The sequence below is a fragment of the Corapipo altera genome, unplaced genomic scaffold (assembly GCF_003945725.1).
Source record: "Corapipo altera isolate COAL_440 unplaced genomic scaffold, ASM394572v1 60354, whole genome shotgun sequence".
In the NCBI taxonomy this organism is placed as follows: domain Eukaryota; kingdom Metazoa; phylum Chordata; class Aves; order Passeriformes; family Pipridae; genus Corapipo; species Corapipo altera.
The window spans coordinates 302,241-318,560 of record NW_020885075.1 but is presented as its reverse complement, the minus strand read 5'-3'; the positions used below and the strand labels follow the sequence as shown (position 1 = coordinate 318,560).

At 43.9% G+C, this 16,320-nt stretch overlaps 1 protein-coding gene across 1 annotated transcript in view; it reads left to right on the top strand.

Moving 5' to 3' along the window:
- Nucleotides 1-16,320, top strand: part of LOC113960000 (small conductance calcium-activated potassium channel protein 2-like) — a 187,077-nt gene that overhangs the window by 672 nt on the left and 170,085 nt on the right. The window contains exon 3 of the mRNA XM_027669316.1: nucleotides 1,691-2,109. Within this exon, the coding sequence (XP_027525117.1) occupies nucleotides 1,691-2,109 (419 nt within the window). The remainder of the gene's footprint in view (nucleotides 1-1,690; nucleotides 2,110-16,320) is intronic.

Here is a 16,320-nt window from a genome sequence, read left to right as displayed (position 1 = left end):
CTTATTCCTCTCCTCGTTCCTCCCTCTTGGGTTTGTTCATTTTCTTGACCACCTTTTGTAATAAATATTGGGGTTTTTGTTGAGCTAGCAACGGTGTCTGTTTTTCGTGTCTGTATATCTCGGGCCTTCTCTGATAAAGTAACCCCCCTCCCCGATACAAAGTTCACTCATGTTACGACTATCTCACATTCTCCTACAGGACAGGCTATTATAGGGATGATGTATGGTACCCTGAAGCAATTGCTTCACATAAAAACAGAGGGGGAATTGTGGGGGATTTCGGCGGGACCGAGCCCCTGAGATGGAATGAGAGAGAGTGGCTGAGAATGGAGGCCCTGATCCTGACAACGTACTGATGCATCCTGAGAGAGCAGAGGAGCAGCAGGAGAGAACTGTCCCGTGGGAACAGGGAACACTGTCTCATGAGAACGAGGACTTATTCTGAAGAGTGACTGAGAAAAATATAAACCTCAAAGGAAAACAGGGACAGGTGCACAGAAATGTTGTGAGAAAGTAGGACTGAGAAAGTCCAGAGAAATCCAGCTAAAATCTACCTATTAGCTGTAAGAATTGTAGTTTGTGTATGTAAGCTGACCTATCTGTGTGATATACGTGTACCAAAAGAACTGTATTTAAGAGGCTGTAAAGTGCAGCTCGTGACTGCTGCTGCTTCATTTTCCTTTTCCAATAAACTTTCTTGCTGAATATTACATGTCGTAGTCCGTCCCAACAATGACATTGCCTTGCATAACCCTACTCTCTACTAGTGACAAATATTGTTCAATTAAGTATTTAGTTAGTAAATCTTCAGGAACAACATTTACTAAACAATGTGAAGTGGTTTATTACTTTTGTTCCTGTGTGGTAAACTGAAGGCTTTGGTTCTGCAAGGACCTACATACATTCATGTGCATTTAATTTGCAGCTACTAATAGAGCTCACTTAGGCTACTCTGGTGTTTGCAGACCTCTGCTTTTCATTTTTTGTTTTTTTGAAGGTGTGATTACAGTTCATTTAGACATGGTCAACCTAGCTTTAAAACAGCTAGTTTGGGTATTGCTAGTAGTTGAGGTACAGTTGAACTGATTTTGAACTGATGAGTTATCTTTTAGAGTCTTTATGTAGTTTCTTGGATGGTTTTGCAGCCTGCATTGGTCTATTATTGGTACCTGAAGTTTGAAGAAAATTTGAATAATTCTACTGAAGCTATAACCTCTCCAGTCTGAAGCACCGACGTGCTCTAAAGAAGTCCTAATGTTGTACTGCAGAAAGTATTTTCAATTTGTAATTTAGATTTCCATCCTGAAAAACCTTTTTAAAAGTTCTTCTTAATTCTATGAACTTTGATTAAGAAATTGATTTTGAAGGGATGAGGTTTAAATTGACACAAAGTTTTGTTTTATCAAAAATTACAATTAAACAAAAAATTGAAAAAATCTTAGTAAATAATAATATGTGGAAATTCAGTTTCATATAAAGTTTTAAAAACAGCGCACAAAAACATTCTTTTTGGCTTACTCAAAATGACATTCACTTAGTAGTGACTTAGTAATGTCATTTGCTGAAATGGCAAATTTATTTTGGTTTTAGTGGTCATTAGCAGCTCTGAAAACAATGGTATTTTAAAATGCAATCATAACAAGGTTTGTTAATGGCATACTAAAGTTAACCTTGTATTTTATCTTTTCAGTTATTCATGGTGGACAATGGAGCAGATGACTGGAGAATAGCCATGACTTATGAGCGTATTTTCTTTATCTGCTTGGAAATACTTGTATGTGCTATACATCCCATACCTGGGAACTATACATTCACATGGACAGCCCGTCTTGCCTTTTCTTACACTCCATCCACAACAACAGCTGATGTGGATATTATTTTATCTATACCAATGTTCTTAAGGCTGTATCTTATTGCCAGAGTTATGCTTTTGCATAGCAAACTTTTCACTGATGCATCATCTAGAAGCATTGGAGCGTTAAACAAGATAAACTTCAATACCCGTTTTGTTATGAAGACTTTAATGACAATATGTCCAGGAACTGTACTGTTGGTTTTTAGTATCTCATTATGGATAATTGCTGCATGGACTGTCCGAGCTTGTGAAAGGTAAGGTTGTTCTGTTTGGTTGGTTGGTTTGTTCTGTCCATCTGTCTTGTTTTGCTTTTCTGGTTTTGTGTTTGAAGGACCTAAATATTTAATGGAATGGAGCTTCCTGGTCTTTGATATGTTGAGTGCTGGTAGGATTTCACTCTGTCACAGATTGTCAGGAATGCTTTGCCTTTTAATCCAAAGGACCTACATAGAGAAGTTTATGCCACAACACTTATTGTAGTATTGCTAGTCGATTTCAATGTTTTCATTGCTAAAGCTTTGCCAAAACACAGTGGATATGATAAAATGTCTTTTAACAACAGTTGCAGTTGTTGATATTATGTTTGCTAAGAGCCTTCATTTATTGTGTTTGTGCGTTAAATTTACTGAGAGTAATGTAGATAAAATAGCTATGAAAAATTCCAATGGAAAATGTATTTTTTCAGTTAGACTTTTATTGTCTTGCTGCTTTAAAAAAAAAAAAAAGTGAAAAAAAGTTGTTGGGGAGTTGGCAAGATCAAGAAAGGGTGATGTACTGGTTTTGGCTGGGATAGAGTTAATTTTCTTCCTAGTAGCTCGTACGGTGCTGTTTTGGATTTGTGACCAAAATAGTGTTGATAGCACATTGATGTTTTAGCTATTGCTGAATAGTGCTTACACAGCATCAAGGCCTTCTCTGTTTCTCCCTCTGCCCACCCCCAGTGGGAAGGTTGTCAGCGTACAAGAGACTGGGAGGGGACACAGCCAAGACAGCTGACCCCAACTGACCAAAGGGATATTCCATACCATATACCATCATGCTCAGCAATAAAAACTGGGGGAAAGAAGGAGAAAGGGGGGAAGTTTGGAGATATGGCATTTGTCTTCCCAAGTAACCATCACATGTGATGAAAACCTGCTTTCCTGGAAAAGTAAGATTGGAAGTAGTGAATGAATTCCTGTCATGGTTTGAGAGCCCCAAAATCCAATTCTCAAGTCCTAGCCCTCCTCCCACATCTCAACCCAGTGTGAGATGGGTTTTCCAGACACCACACGAGACTCAAAATGGGGGAAAAGGGTTATATTACAAACACTGTACAAATAAATAGTATAATACATCATATACAATCTTAACTATCTCTATTATGATAAAACAGTATTTACAATGGATCAAATCTCTTCTCCCTTCCAAATAAAAGTCCAGGAGGGAAGAAGGAAGAGATCCTTTCTACTTTCAGAGCAGCAGTGTTTCTAGGGCAGCAGGCTCTCTTCTCTCATGCAGCAACTGTAGCTGGATCTCTGCCAGTACACAGGAGGGGGTATCCAAACCCCTCGACCCTTCGACTTCAAGCAAGGGTCTTATCTTCCGTAGACTGTGTTCACCAGGACAAAGGTCACTTCACTACGTCATACCACGAAGCACAGGGGTCTTCGTGACGGTCCCTATCTTCAGGGGATTCAAATTCCCTTACAGAGCTTCTGTGGTCCCTCTCAAGGCAGTGGGGGGGTGGGGGGGTGGTGAAGGTCCTCCTCTGCATTCCTTTGGCTGTCCCGGTCCAGCTTTCCAGGACACCTGAGCTTCTCAACTCCTCTCTGCAGTGCTGTAGCACTCCAAGACTCTTCTCAAGTAAGAGTCCATCTCCCTCCTCCTAGGAGGTCTCAGAGGGATTTGGAGACTTTGGTTCAGTTCTTACCCAAATTCTCTCTCTCTCTGTAGAGCTTAGTTCTCTCTCTGCTGCTCTCTCTCTCTCTCAGACAATTCTGTGTCTTCCTGCTCAACTGCATGTTTGTTTGCTGCTTCTTCAGTTCTTATCTCCTTCTGACTCTCTGCCACCATTTCTCTGTACGCTGCTCCTGCCGCTGCTCCGTCTGCCCACTCATGGTGGAGAAAACTCCTTCAGCTTTCTAGCTACAGGTACTTAGCCCAGTCTTACACTGTTCCAAGTCCCTGTAGCCCCCCAGCCGGGGACTGGGGGGGCCCAACCCCCAGTGGGGCTCCTGCTACTTCTCCTCATGGCTCTACAACATGACTACTCCTACAACAACAACTACCTTTCTTTTCCGGTCTGCTTGTGATATGTTTATATTTTGCAGAAGCACTCATTGGCTCAAACCTCAAGGGTCACCACTCCCTGGGGGTTTACCATTTTATAGCTTCAGGGGGAAAACTGTTTTTCCCCCACCACAACTCCTTACGTTGCTTTGCTTATGCATACAGTTTTTGCTTTCCCTATTAAACTGTCTTTATCTCAACCCATGCATTTTCTCACTTTTACCCTTCCAATTCTCTTCCCCCTCCTACTGGGGGGGACTGAGTGAGTGGCCATGTGGGGCTTAGCTGCCTATCGGGGTTAACCCACAACAGAGTCAAAGAGAAATGGTGATGGGGGGAAAGAAATAAATAGGAGGTGAGAAAGAGATGGGGAAAGAGAATAAAAAGGAGAAAGAGCGGAAGAGAGCAACAGAGAAACAAAGAAGGAGAAGGGAAAAGAGAGAGAAAAAGAGAGAAAGGGAGAAAGAGAGAAAAAGAAAGAAAGAGAAAGAAAGAAAAGAAAGAAAGAAGGAGGGGAGGTAGAGAGGTAGACAGTGAAAGAGAGAGAGAGAAAGAGGAATGGGAAAGATGAATTGTTAGAGTGACAAAGGGGAGAGGGAGAGAGTTGGATGGGAGGAGCAAAAGAGGAAGGGAAGGAGAAATGGTGAGAAAGAAAGGGGGGGAAGAGGGACAGCAGATAGACAAACCAAGAGAGACAGCAAAAGCAGGAGTGTGAGATAGAGAGAAAGCATGAGGAAGCACACAAGGGACCAAGAGAATTGAAGGGAGAATAAGTGGGAGAGACGTAGATGCTGAGCAAGCAAGAGAGAGAAAGCGAAGGGCAAGAGCAAGAGACTGAGCGAGAGAGAGAAAGCAAGAGAGGAAAAGAGAATGTGGTGGAGCAAAAGCAAGAAATGGTGTGAGAGCAAGAGCTAGAGGAAGAGAGAGCAAGAAAGGAAGGGGTAGCAGAACAGAAGGAGGGAGCAAGAGTGAGAATGTGAGTGTGAGATTGAGAATGAATGAAAAGGCGAAATAGAGGAAAAAGCTAGAGAGAAAAGCTAGTGAAAGTGAGAAACAGACATGTTTTTCCTCTTTCTTTCCCTGTTTGCCCACTTTGGAAACTGTTTAGGGAAGTTATTTGTGACAGCTAACTGATATAAATCAGCAGTTAAAATGCAGTTAACCTGTTATGGTCAGGTTACTTTTGGAAGTTATTCATTGCTTTACTTCTCAATTTGTTATGGAGGAAAATAGCTTATCTTACAAGCTGAATGTAGATATTATGTCAACATCGCTACTTTTATTCTTAAGATTTCCAGAATTGTGAAATGCAGTTTGTTATAGTAGATCACTAGATGCTTAGTGTTCAGTTATGTTATGGCAAGACTAATCATGTTCTGAAAATGTTAACAGTGACATTATGATTTCAAAATATTTCCCATACCTGAGACAGAAGAAGCATTTTATGGGGTGGGTTGACCTTGGCTGGCTGCCAGGTGCCCATCCAATTGCTCTCTCACTCCCCCTTCTCAACACAAGAGGGGAGAGAAAATACAATTAAAAAACTCGTGAGTCAACATAAGGACAGGGAGATCCCTCAGCAATTACTGTCATGGGCAAAACAGACTTGACTTGGGGAAGAATTTAATTTATGTCCAGTTAAATTAAAGTAGGACAGCGAGAAACAAAGACTCGTTCTGTTCTGTTCACTGGACCAAAAGGTAGTGTTACCATGGAATTTTTGATTTTTTAATTTTTATAGGCTTTAGAAGTAGTTATGTAGTGAATGTAGATTTTAAAGTAGCTGTATTATCCCTCACCCTTTAGCACAGTAGTTTACACATTTTCCCAACACTGTTCCCCTTCCCATATCAAAATTCCGTTAATTCTGTTAGCTTGTTTAGACTTCCCTCAAGGTAGGCCTTCATTCTGTTTAAGAACATCTGCACCCTGGCCTGGACAACAAGATGCCACGCAGGCACAGCGACCTTCAAACCCAGAACTTTGGAGGAACTCCAAGGGCTGCACGTGCTTTGATGAAGAGGAAGATGATGAAAGAGGGATCCCAAACTCCCCCAGACTCAATTCCTGAAGGGGTGTACTGGGGGGGTGGAACGGGGCAGAACCGGGGGGATTGGATGGGTTAACACCTTAAATTGTGGAACCCCCTGGACACACGGTGCGCACGACAGTTGTATTCCCCAGAACCTGGTGGCTCATTAAAGCTTTCTGCTTTCTTATCTGATACCCTAATTTGACCTGGAGTCTCTTTTTCAGCGGTCTCCTAAGGCAACAGTAGGATAAGGTAGACATTTGAATAGGAGAAACAGGCCTAGAGCCAAGGCTTTCTCCAAGCTTCAGTAATCAGGGCAAGAACAATAGAAAGGTAGAGAGGTCAGAGCGAGAAAGCTGAGAAAAAGACCCTCGACTTGAGGCCAAAGGCTGGATGTACCCCCGAAACTGAGCGCCAAAAGAAGCACCACCCTAAGCTCCGCCTAGACTCCGCCTATCATCAATATGTATAGATAGATGTTGCAATCATATGAATATGTATAAAAATCATGTATGAAAACTGTATAAAACCCCTGATTTTGTGTGACAATCAGTCAAGAAGCAGATGGCATGATGTTTCAGTGTCCATTGGAGAAACGACAACCTGCACCAGGAACTGCACAGTAGAGCAGGTCATTTTTGTTTTCTTCAGAAGCAAAATATTAAAATTTAGACTCAAAGGAAGTTAGTATGGTTTTCGTAGGATCAACCCTAATGCTTTGCTGTCATTCAGCTAACAGGTTATAGTTTTATAGAGAGTATTGAAGTGACAGTGTTAGTATACTGACCAGAGTATGCTAGATGTTTACAAATAATTTATGAACACATAAACCCATAGAAAATTAAAAGTGATAGGTAGAGAATCTGTCCTATAGATAGATACATTGTGACCTTGAACAAAGTCGCTTAAACTCTGTTTGTCTGTTCCATGCATATAATAATCTTTATTGTTTGGTGTGGTATCCTTATACTGAATAATAAAATGGTTTGAACTTAACCAACTATCATCCAACACTAAGGGGACAGACAGATTCTTTTAGGCATCCTTGGCAGAATGATAATGGCACTAAGTTGTAGTTATAATGAAAGCTTTATTTTTTTATAGCAGGATGTTATGATTAGCATAGCATAGATTTTATATTAAGAATAGCACAGCATTTCTAGGAGCAGAATCAGTGTAGCACAATTTTATAAGTAGCGTAGCACAGAATTTTATAGCACCACCTAGCTTATGGTTTCTAATCATCTGGACCCTCTGCAGATCGGGTCAAATCTTAATACTTGGCTTGCAGTATCAATATCACAATCATAATCTAGACTCAAAAAGACATAAAAGAATATAAGTCACTCCCTCAATCCTTGGAGGAAGCAGACAATGGTGGAGGCATCCCTGGCCACCAGAAGGCCACTGTTGTTACGACCTACCCCTGAGACGGGGTAACTGAGGTTCTTGTTAATAGATCCCTTGGGGTGGATTAGAGTGAAACGATACTGAATGACTGGTGTATATATGTATGGCAGGTTTATTTTAGAACAATTTGGTTGCAGTGGAAAGGAGGGATGTAGCCATTTGGGTTATTATCTATAGAAATATAACAATATAAAAGTATAAAGATATCACATAAGAAAATATATAAGGAAAAGAAAGAAAGAGAAAGAAAGAACAAGAGTAGATAGAGGAAAGATATCACCACCTGTGGATCCAGGGACGAGTCTTGATTGCTGCCATTTTGATGTCTGTTAGTCAAAGTGATGGTCGCAGTCTTGATCCGTCTGGGGTGGGGACTCACAAAACAAAGAGTTCAACAGGTTAATATATGTTCAGGTTCAGGTGGGAACACCCAGGTAGTTCCCCTGGGAGGGGAGTTTTACACTGTCTGATGCAACACTGTGGATCATGTGCAGTCCTCTGGTAGAAGGCCCCAGAAATGAGTCTTTGGGGGTCTTTGATGGTTTATGACCCCTTCTAAGACATGACCTCTGTAGTTGAACCAGCTGTACCTTATCAGGGAGAATTAACATGATAAAAGCCATCACCCCACCTCTGTCAGGATCTGCTTCTTATCAGCCTTTTCCCATGTCTGGTGCAAAAACACTGTTTAAGACCTCAGTCTGGGGCCATGAGGGACACAATAAGTCAGTCTGTCTGAACAAAGTTTGGTCTGTCGCATCCTCCCTGTTTATTCTAACTGCTGTCTGGCAATTTTTTTACTTGGTTGCATTTTGGTCTGTCACAACTGTCCAGCAGCAGTTCCTATCCAAGTCCCACTTAGGACCTGTAACTGCTTGATTTTATAGACAAGTGCTGTGTGTGCTGTTAGGCTTCTGTGTTCTGTGACGGGGTCATCACCACCACCCAGTTGACTGTGTGCTTGGGACCTTCAAGGCCAGTAAGGAGGGGAGTAGTCAGTTTGGCACCCAGGAATCTCGAGGACGACAGGGAGGGGAAGAAGAAATCTGGTTTGTCTACTTGGTTCACAGGACCTGATAATGAGGGGAAAAGGGATTAATGCATCACAGAGGATGGCTGCCTTATAAATGGTGTTAGTTGCATGCTAATCATATTACCATGGGTCGGGATCAGGGGGTACCGGTCACACCAACAGAGGGGGTCCAGAGGAGGCTTGAAAGTGCAGGAAATGTGGTTATTCTGTACACTTACATTATGCTTTCTTACTCTTTTGGGGAAAATATTCAGGAACTGTGGGCCATCCGTTGCACAGGGCTTTCTGACTGTACTACAGTTGTGTTCCTAGTTCTGTTTGATCACATCTTCTAAACCTATAGAAGAAATTAATTGGAACTGGGTGGAGTAGAAAAGTAAGACTTTGGATCCTAATACATTTTTAAGGGATTTCTGATCAATGTAGTTGGAATTCTTTGTGCTCTTCTCCCTTGAGGGAATCATGATGTAGGGAACGCAAAGTCCTTGTATAACAAGGAATGACTGCTCCTCGTGCGGTGGTGAGACAAAGAGAGTTTATTTCAAAATCCGCGCTCTTTTATCCTTTCATACCATGTGACTTCTTTAGCCAATGGGGTTACCTATGTCGGCGCATACTCCCTTGGGCTTCTCTGCCCCGGCACATCCCCCGTGCCTTAGACACACCTCCCACATCACCCCTCCCTTAATTATCTAAAGAAGTCACGAAAACAGTGCAAAACAACAACAGCGCATACAATCAGAACATTGTAAACTACCAAGGCTCGCAATGACCCAGCACATCGCTTGCTTGGCTTCTTATACTTCTATTGTAAACCTTTTTAAAACTTTCTTATATTCCTATAGGGTAGTGCAACTTGGAGAAATAACTTTATTAACTTAGGAACCTTAACCCAACCATGTATAAAACTATAACCTTTATTAACCTGAGGGTTTTTAAATAACTGGGGATTTCAAACTTTATTTAAGAAACAGGGTAAGCTTAACAAAACTCAATTCTTTTAAAGTGACCTTGTGGTGGAGGTAATGTGGTTTTGTGAGGTGTTCTGTGTTTTAATATTTGTCCAGTCACACAACTCTTTTATTCATTCACTCTTCTCATTCACTGACGGCTGTCATTCACTCACTCTCATACATGCACTGATATTTTGTAGACTGCTTGTTACCACATTGGTCATTTATTAATATAAACTTGAAACATAAACATAACTCTTTTTAAACTCCTGCGTTATCTGGTTCCTGCGGCTGTGATTGTGTACCTAAATAGGATTTTACACACCTGGAAGGAATCCAGTTCTTTTCCTGTAGCCACGCAGGCGTAACCTCTCCCCCAAATCATAAGGTCTAGAGGTCCTGTCCATTGTTCCGAAATCAAATCCTCTACCATGACTAGTGGCTTGGGAGAGGCAAACGCCTGAGATTTGTGCTGCTTCTCATACCTACTTCTTTCAGCACTGTCACAATTTAAAAAATTGATAACATATGTGACTTTCCACAAACGTTCTTGCGGACTATATAGATTCTCCCCCCCTTTTTGTTTTGCTAACATTTCTTTCAGTGTACGGTGTGCCCTTTCTACAATTGCCGGTCCGGTAGGTGAGTGTGGGATTCCTGTGACATGTGAAATTCCCCACTCTGATAGGAAATTTCTTACCTTTTCAGAGACGTACGCTGGTCCGTTATCGGTCTTGATTTGTTTTGGGGTACCAAGGGTAGCAAAACAACTTAGCCAGTATCTCATTACATCCTTGACTTTCTCACCTGTGTGTGCTGTAGCAGTTATGTATTGTGAATGTGTGTCTACAGTTACATGTACATATTTTAAGGTGCCAAATTCGGGGATGTGTGTGACATCTGTTTGCCAGATCTCATTTGCCATTAACCCTCTGGGGTTAACGCCTTCCTGAGATGGTATGGGGGTGATTTTTTGACAATCTGGAGAAGTCAATATGATGTCTTGAGCCTGATTAATTGTTATTTTGAATTGTCTCTTTAGAGAGCGTGCATTCTGATGAAAAAATGAATGGCACAATTTTACTTTCTCTAGGGTCCTGGGTACTGTGTTAAACATTGCTGCTTTGTCAACCTCCCGGTTCCCTTCAGCTATTGGCCCTGGCATGTCAGTGTGAGATCTGGTGTGCATTATGTAGAAATCAAACTTTCTGTGATTGACAAGAAACCAAATAGAACGCATTTCAAATAACAGATGAGGATTAGAAACATCTCGAAGAAACGAAAATTCCAGACATGAGACTAACCCTGCAGCATAACAAGAATCAGTAACAATATTAACAGGTTGTTCAGAAAACTTTCCCAAGGCAATACGAATGGCAGCCAGTTCCAGAACCTGCACAGAGCCTTGGTTCATGGTCTGTAGTTCTCATTCCCACTGCTCTGTGGCAGGATTTATTCAAGTCATTGCAGCATTTTGTGTTTTTCCCAGATGCATGTGTGAAGGCTCTGAGGCCTTTTACTGTTTCAAGTTGCATCTGGTGTGGCTTTTAAAGGTACATTACTGATTTCTGCCTACAATCTGTGCTTAGGGAGATGAGTTTAAATATTACCACCAAAACTTGCCAAGGCAGCTTGGAATCCTGCGTCCTCAGCTGGCATCCTATCCAAATTGTCCTTCGAAGCTGGAATGTTGACAAAGTTCCTGCAGTCGTCCTCTGCCTTTAATGACAAACTTTGCAAACATCTCATTAACAGCCTACACAGTTCTTAGGTGGTATGTGTGTGGCAGAAACAACCACTTAGAATTTGCAGTGGGTCTTGCTAGTCTGATCCCACTGAAACAAAACTGCAATGGTTCATACCTGCTGGAAACAAGGACTAGGCAGATTTGCCGTTCAGGATTTCTCCTGTTTTGTCTGCTTTGTATCGCCTTGGTACAAATGTCTAACACTTGGTTTGCCTTTGCTGTCAGAGATTTGTTAGACCTTAGGTCAGAGTCCCCCTTTAGCAACACAAAGAGAGAGTGTAACTCCTCTGTGGTTAAGCCTAGAATAGACCTTAACCAATTAATGGCTCCCAGGAGTTTTTGCAACTCATGTAAGGTTAAAGTGTCTTTTACCTCAAGCTGCAGTGGCTGTGGAGAACCCTTTTGCTGCATGGATTCCTGTCCAGGGCAAGTCCAGAGTTGTGATTGCTGGATTTTATCTGAAACAATCTGAAGTCCTGCATCTTGGACAGTTTTGGTTAGAGCAGTAATAATAAATGGCAGTTCATTTCTTGTGGCCGTGGTTATTAATGTGTCATCTACATAATGATGTATCATGGCTGTTTGATATCTTGTTGGGTTATTTTGCATCTCCTGAGGAATGACAACCCAACAGTGATTTTGCATAGGCTGTGCATTGTTCAAGGCCATGATGGGAAAGAAAAGCCTCTGGGCATCCTCAGGGTGTAGGAGGGTGGTAAAGGAATAGTTCTTTGAATCAATTACCACTAGTGACCAAGTTGCTGGAAGCCTTATAGGTAGGGGCAGTCCAAGCTGCAAGGCTTCTGCATGCTTTATGACTGCGTTTTCTGCTCTTAACATTTGCAGTGTTCTCCACCTCTCACCTTTCTTGGGGGTGCAGAGTACAGGGGTATTTTGGGGGCTGGTTGTTGGCACATTGTGGCTTGCCTTAAGCTGCTTCCTCTCTTGCTCGGGAAAGTGGGTGGCAGAGAGGAGGGTAGCAAGCAACACGGCAGCAAGCAATACGATGCTTATGGTATATCTTTTGCCTTGCTTATGGCACCCTTGGTACAACTCAACCCATTCCCTGTTGTTTGGGTATTGGTGAGATGTTGCTGCTAGGGGTCTCCAAGGGCAATCTCTCTGGGAGTGGTTACCGTTACCGCATGTAACACAAGTAGCTCTGTGTCTGACCTCATCTTTCACTCTTAATTGGGCTTCTATGATTATAGCAAATGGGTTAAATGGGTGTTTCACAGAGCTAACTCTTTGGTAGGGTTGTATCAGCTTAGTAATGTTGCAGCTTTCCCCCGCAGGAGGGGTCTGCAAAGCTCTTTCACAGCTTGTGTTTTCCTTTTCAAAAACCAAATGCTTATACAGCATCTCTCTGGCTTCATTGTATTCAACTTGCTTGTTTAAAGCAGACTGCAGCTGGTCTAAACATCTCAAATTTGGTTCAGTACAACCTTGTAACACTTTAATGGGGGACAGGTAATCATCTTGGTTTGTAGTGAGAATGTTTTTCATAGCTTTTAGGGCTTGCCTGACTACTACATCGCATATCTCTCTATGGTATTTAGATTGTGTATCTATTGAATTATAATTTGCATCCCCAGTCAAATCGACCAACCACACATTGTCCTCCAATCATGTGGCACACTTATCAACCGATACTTCTCCATTTACTACTTCACTCCCTCCCGGTGAAACTATCCCGGTTCCCTCCTCCCCATCCCCCCACTCCTCCCCCCCTGTAGCCCCAGCGAACCTGGTTCCCTGGGGGGGGGTGATGGTGGGTGGAGGGGACGGTGCGGGGGCGGGGAAGGATGGGTCATTCTCCGGTCTGCGTGGCGGGCGAGATGGCGGTGCCCGCCCCTGAGGGCGTGTTCGGCGATCATCCACGGTATGGGTTGGCAAATAAGCTGGGTTAGCCCCCCCATCGCCATTACGGGGCCCCCTGTGGTGATCCCATGGACTGGGATCTTGCATCTCAGGCCCCGTCCCTTCCCACCGACCCGTGTCCCTTGGGCTCCCGGTTCCCTTCCCCATAGTTAAATCACGAACGGCTCCACTACCCCCCCCCGCCGGGCTTTGTGTGTTTAAACTCCTACGCCTAAAAGCTGGGCTGTTGCCAGCAGCGTGAACGGGGGGTGTGTGTTGGTGTTGGATGCGTTTGTTGTTCGTTTGTGTGCTCTGCTTAATGCAGACATTATGGCTTGCCAGGCTGGGAAGGCATTGTTCGCTTGGGGGTCCCCCTCCTGAGCTTTGAGTTTTATGAGTGTTGCAGTCTGATGAGACTGAACTGTTTGCTAAAGAGGATGAGTTATGAGGTAGACCAAACTCCTCTCTCTCAGCAATTGTAATATCAAAATTAAGGGGCTTTACTCGAGGAAAATGTGGAAAACCAGAAGAAATAACAACCCTTTATTAAAAGATATATGTATGTTGGCAAAAAACAGTAACACAAAAAAAAAAAAACAACCAAGGAACTAGAAAACAATCCTAGAAAAAACAACAACAACAACAACAACAACAAAAAGTCTAAAAGAATACTTCTCTGTCCTTTAGCACAGTCCTGATTTTGTCCTGCAGGGGGCGTTGTTGGATCGCTGGAAGGTGCAGGGTCTACAACGCCCTGTTGTGGCCAGCAGGGGGCACTGTTTGGTCACTAAAGGTGCAGGGTCCGCAGGGGACGCTGTTGGACCGCTGAAGATGTAGGACCTGCAGTACCCTGTCGTGGTCAGCAGGGGGCACTGTTGGGCTCCAGCAGCCACCACGTGGGCAGAGGGGTCTGGAGGGAGCAGTCCCGACCCGCAGGAGAAACCGAGAGGGAAATAGGGGGACCCCTTTTCCTTAACGGAGGGAAGGGGTGAGGGAAAAAAAAAAAGTTCACCCCCCAAGAGGACTCACTGTTCCCAGATGGTAGTGTTCCGAAGCTCTCCCCTCTTTTTCTCCCAGCAAGCACAGACCTCTCCGATGAAAAGAAGCAGCAAAGACTTGTCAACCCTGATGGGAATCACAAGACACTGACGGTGCAGGGCCAATAGTCAGGTCTCACCAGGACGAAAAAACCAGGGAAGAGAACTGGCTCTCAGACTTTCCTCTAGAAATGCCTGAAAACCGTCCCCGTCCCTGTCCTGGCCCAAGCACTCTACCGTCTCCCGTGTCCTCCCCCGTCTGCCCAAAACATCCCCCCCTCACTCCAGCAGTTAATGGCCCATTAAACCGATCAACCAGTTCCTTTGTAAGGCTAATCAACTCCCTTCCCCCTTCGAACTGTTTTCTCTTACAGGGAAAGCAGGGGAAGGGAAAATTCCTCTCTCAGATTTATAACCCATAACATTATCCACCCCTAATTTTCTTTCCCATGCTTTCACACGTTATCAGATTAAATCTTTGAACTTCATACGTACATGCATCATCCTAACTATGTACACATCCACTAATAGGTAGATACAAATACAGAGTTACATACAGATACAAGTATACAGTTACAACCAGTTTATCCAAGAATAAGGTCTCCTTGAGGTATGCACCGAGTTTCTCCATCTTCCTGCATCACCCACCAGGTGCCGCCAGGCCCTTGGGCAAAAACAATCCCACGAATGGGTTTACTTTTACCCGAGGCAGGGTTAATCCAAACCTTTTTCCCTAACACACCCCTCGCGTGAATCACGGGGACCTTATCTCCATCCATGGTGTGGAGGGACTCTGATTGGGCAGGGCCGACTCGGTTGATGGAACCTCTGGTGTTAACTAACCATGTAGCCTGTGCTAGATGCTGATCCCAGTGCTTGTCTGTCCCTCCACCCAAAGCCTTCAGGGTGGTTTTCAACAGTCCATTATGTCGTTCAACTTTCCCTGCGGCTGCTGCGTGGTATGGGATGTGGTACACCCACTTGATGCCATACTCCTCTGCCCAGGTGGCAACTAAACTGTTCCTGAAATGAGTTCCGTTATCTGATTTGATGCACTCTGGGGTACCATGTCGCCACAGGACTTGCTTTTCAAGGCCCAGGATGGTATTCCGGGCAGCAGTGTGAGGCACCGGATACGTCTCCAACCATCCAGTGGTGGCTTCCACCATGGTAAGCACATAGCGCTTACCTTGGCGAGTTTGTGACAGTGTGATGTAATCAACTTGCCAGGCTTCCCCATACCTCTACTTACTCCAACGTCCACCATACCATAGGGGTTTCAGTCTCTTAACCTGTTTGATGGCAGTGCAGGTCTCACAGTCATGGATAACCTGGGAAATAATGTCCTTGGTTAAGTCCACCCCTCGGTCTCGTGCCCATCTATGGGTGGCATCTCTGCCCTGATGACCTGAGGCATCATGGACCCATCGTACTAGGAACAACTCTCCTTTGTGCTGCCAGTCCAGGTCCACCTGTGACACCTTGACTCGTGCAGCTCGGTCTGCCTGTTCATTGTTGCAATGCTCTTCATTGGCTTGGCCTTTGTGCACATGGGTGTCTACGTGACGGACTCTCACAGTGAACTTCTCTGTCCGGGTAGCGATGTCTTGCCACGTATCAGCGACCCAGATGGGTTTTCCCCTGCGTTTCCAATTGGCCTTCTTCCATCTGTCCAACCATCCCCACAGAGCATTGGCTACCATCCACGAGTCAGTGTAGATGTAAAACTTTGACCACTTCTCCCGTTCAGCAATGTCCAATGCCAGCTGGACCGCTTTGAGCTCTGTGAATTGGCTCGATTCTCCTTCCCCTTCAGTAGCTTCTGAAACTTGTCAGGTGGGGCTCCATACAGCTGCTTTCCATTTGCACTTCATTCCTACAAGGCGACAGGAACCGTCAGTGAAGAGGGCGTAGCGTGCTTCTTCTTTTGGTAGTTTATCGAATTCTGGGGCTTCCTCAGCCAGTACCACCTGCTCTTCTTCTTCTTCATCTGCTAGACCAAAACTCTCACCTTCCGGCCAATTTGTGATGACTTCTAGGATCCCAGGGCGATTCAGATTTCCAATACGGGCACGCTGTGTGAGCAGAGCGATCCACTTACTCCATGTAGCATCAGTGGCAT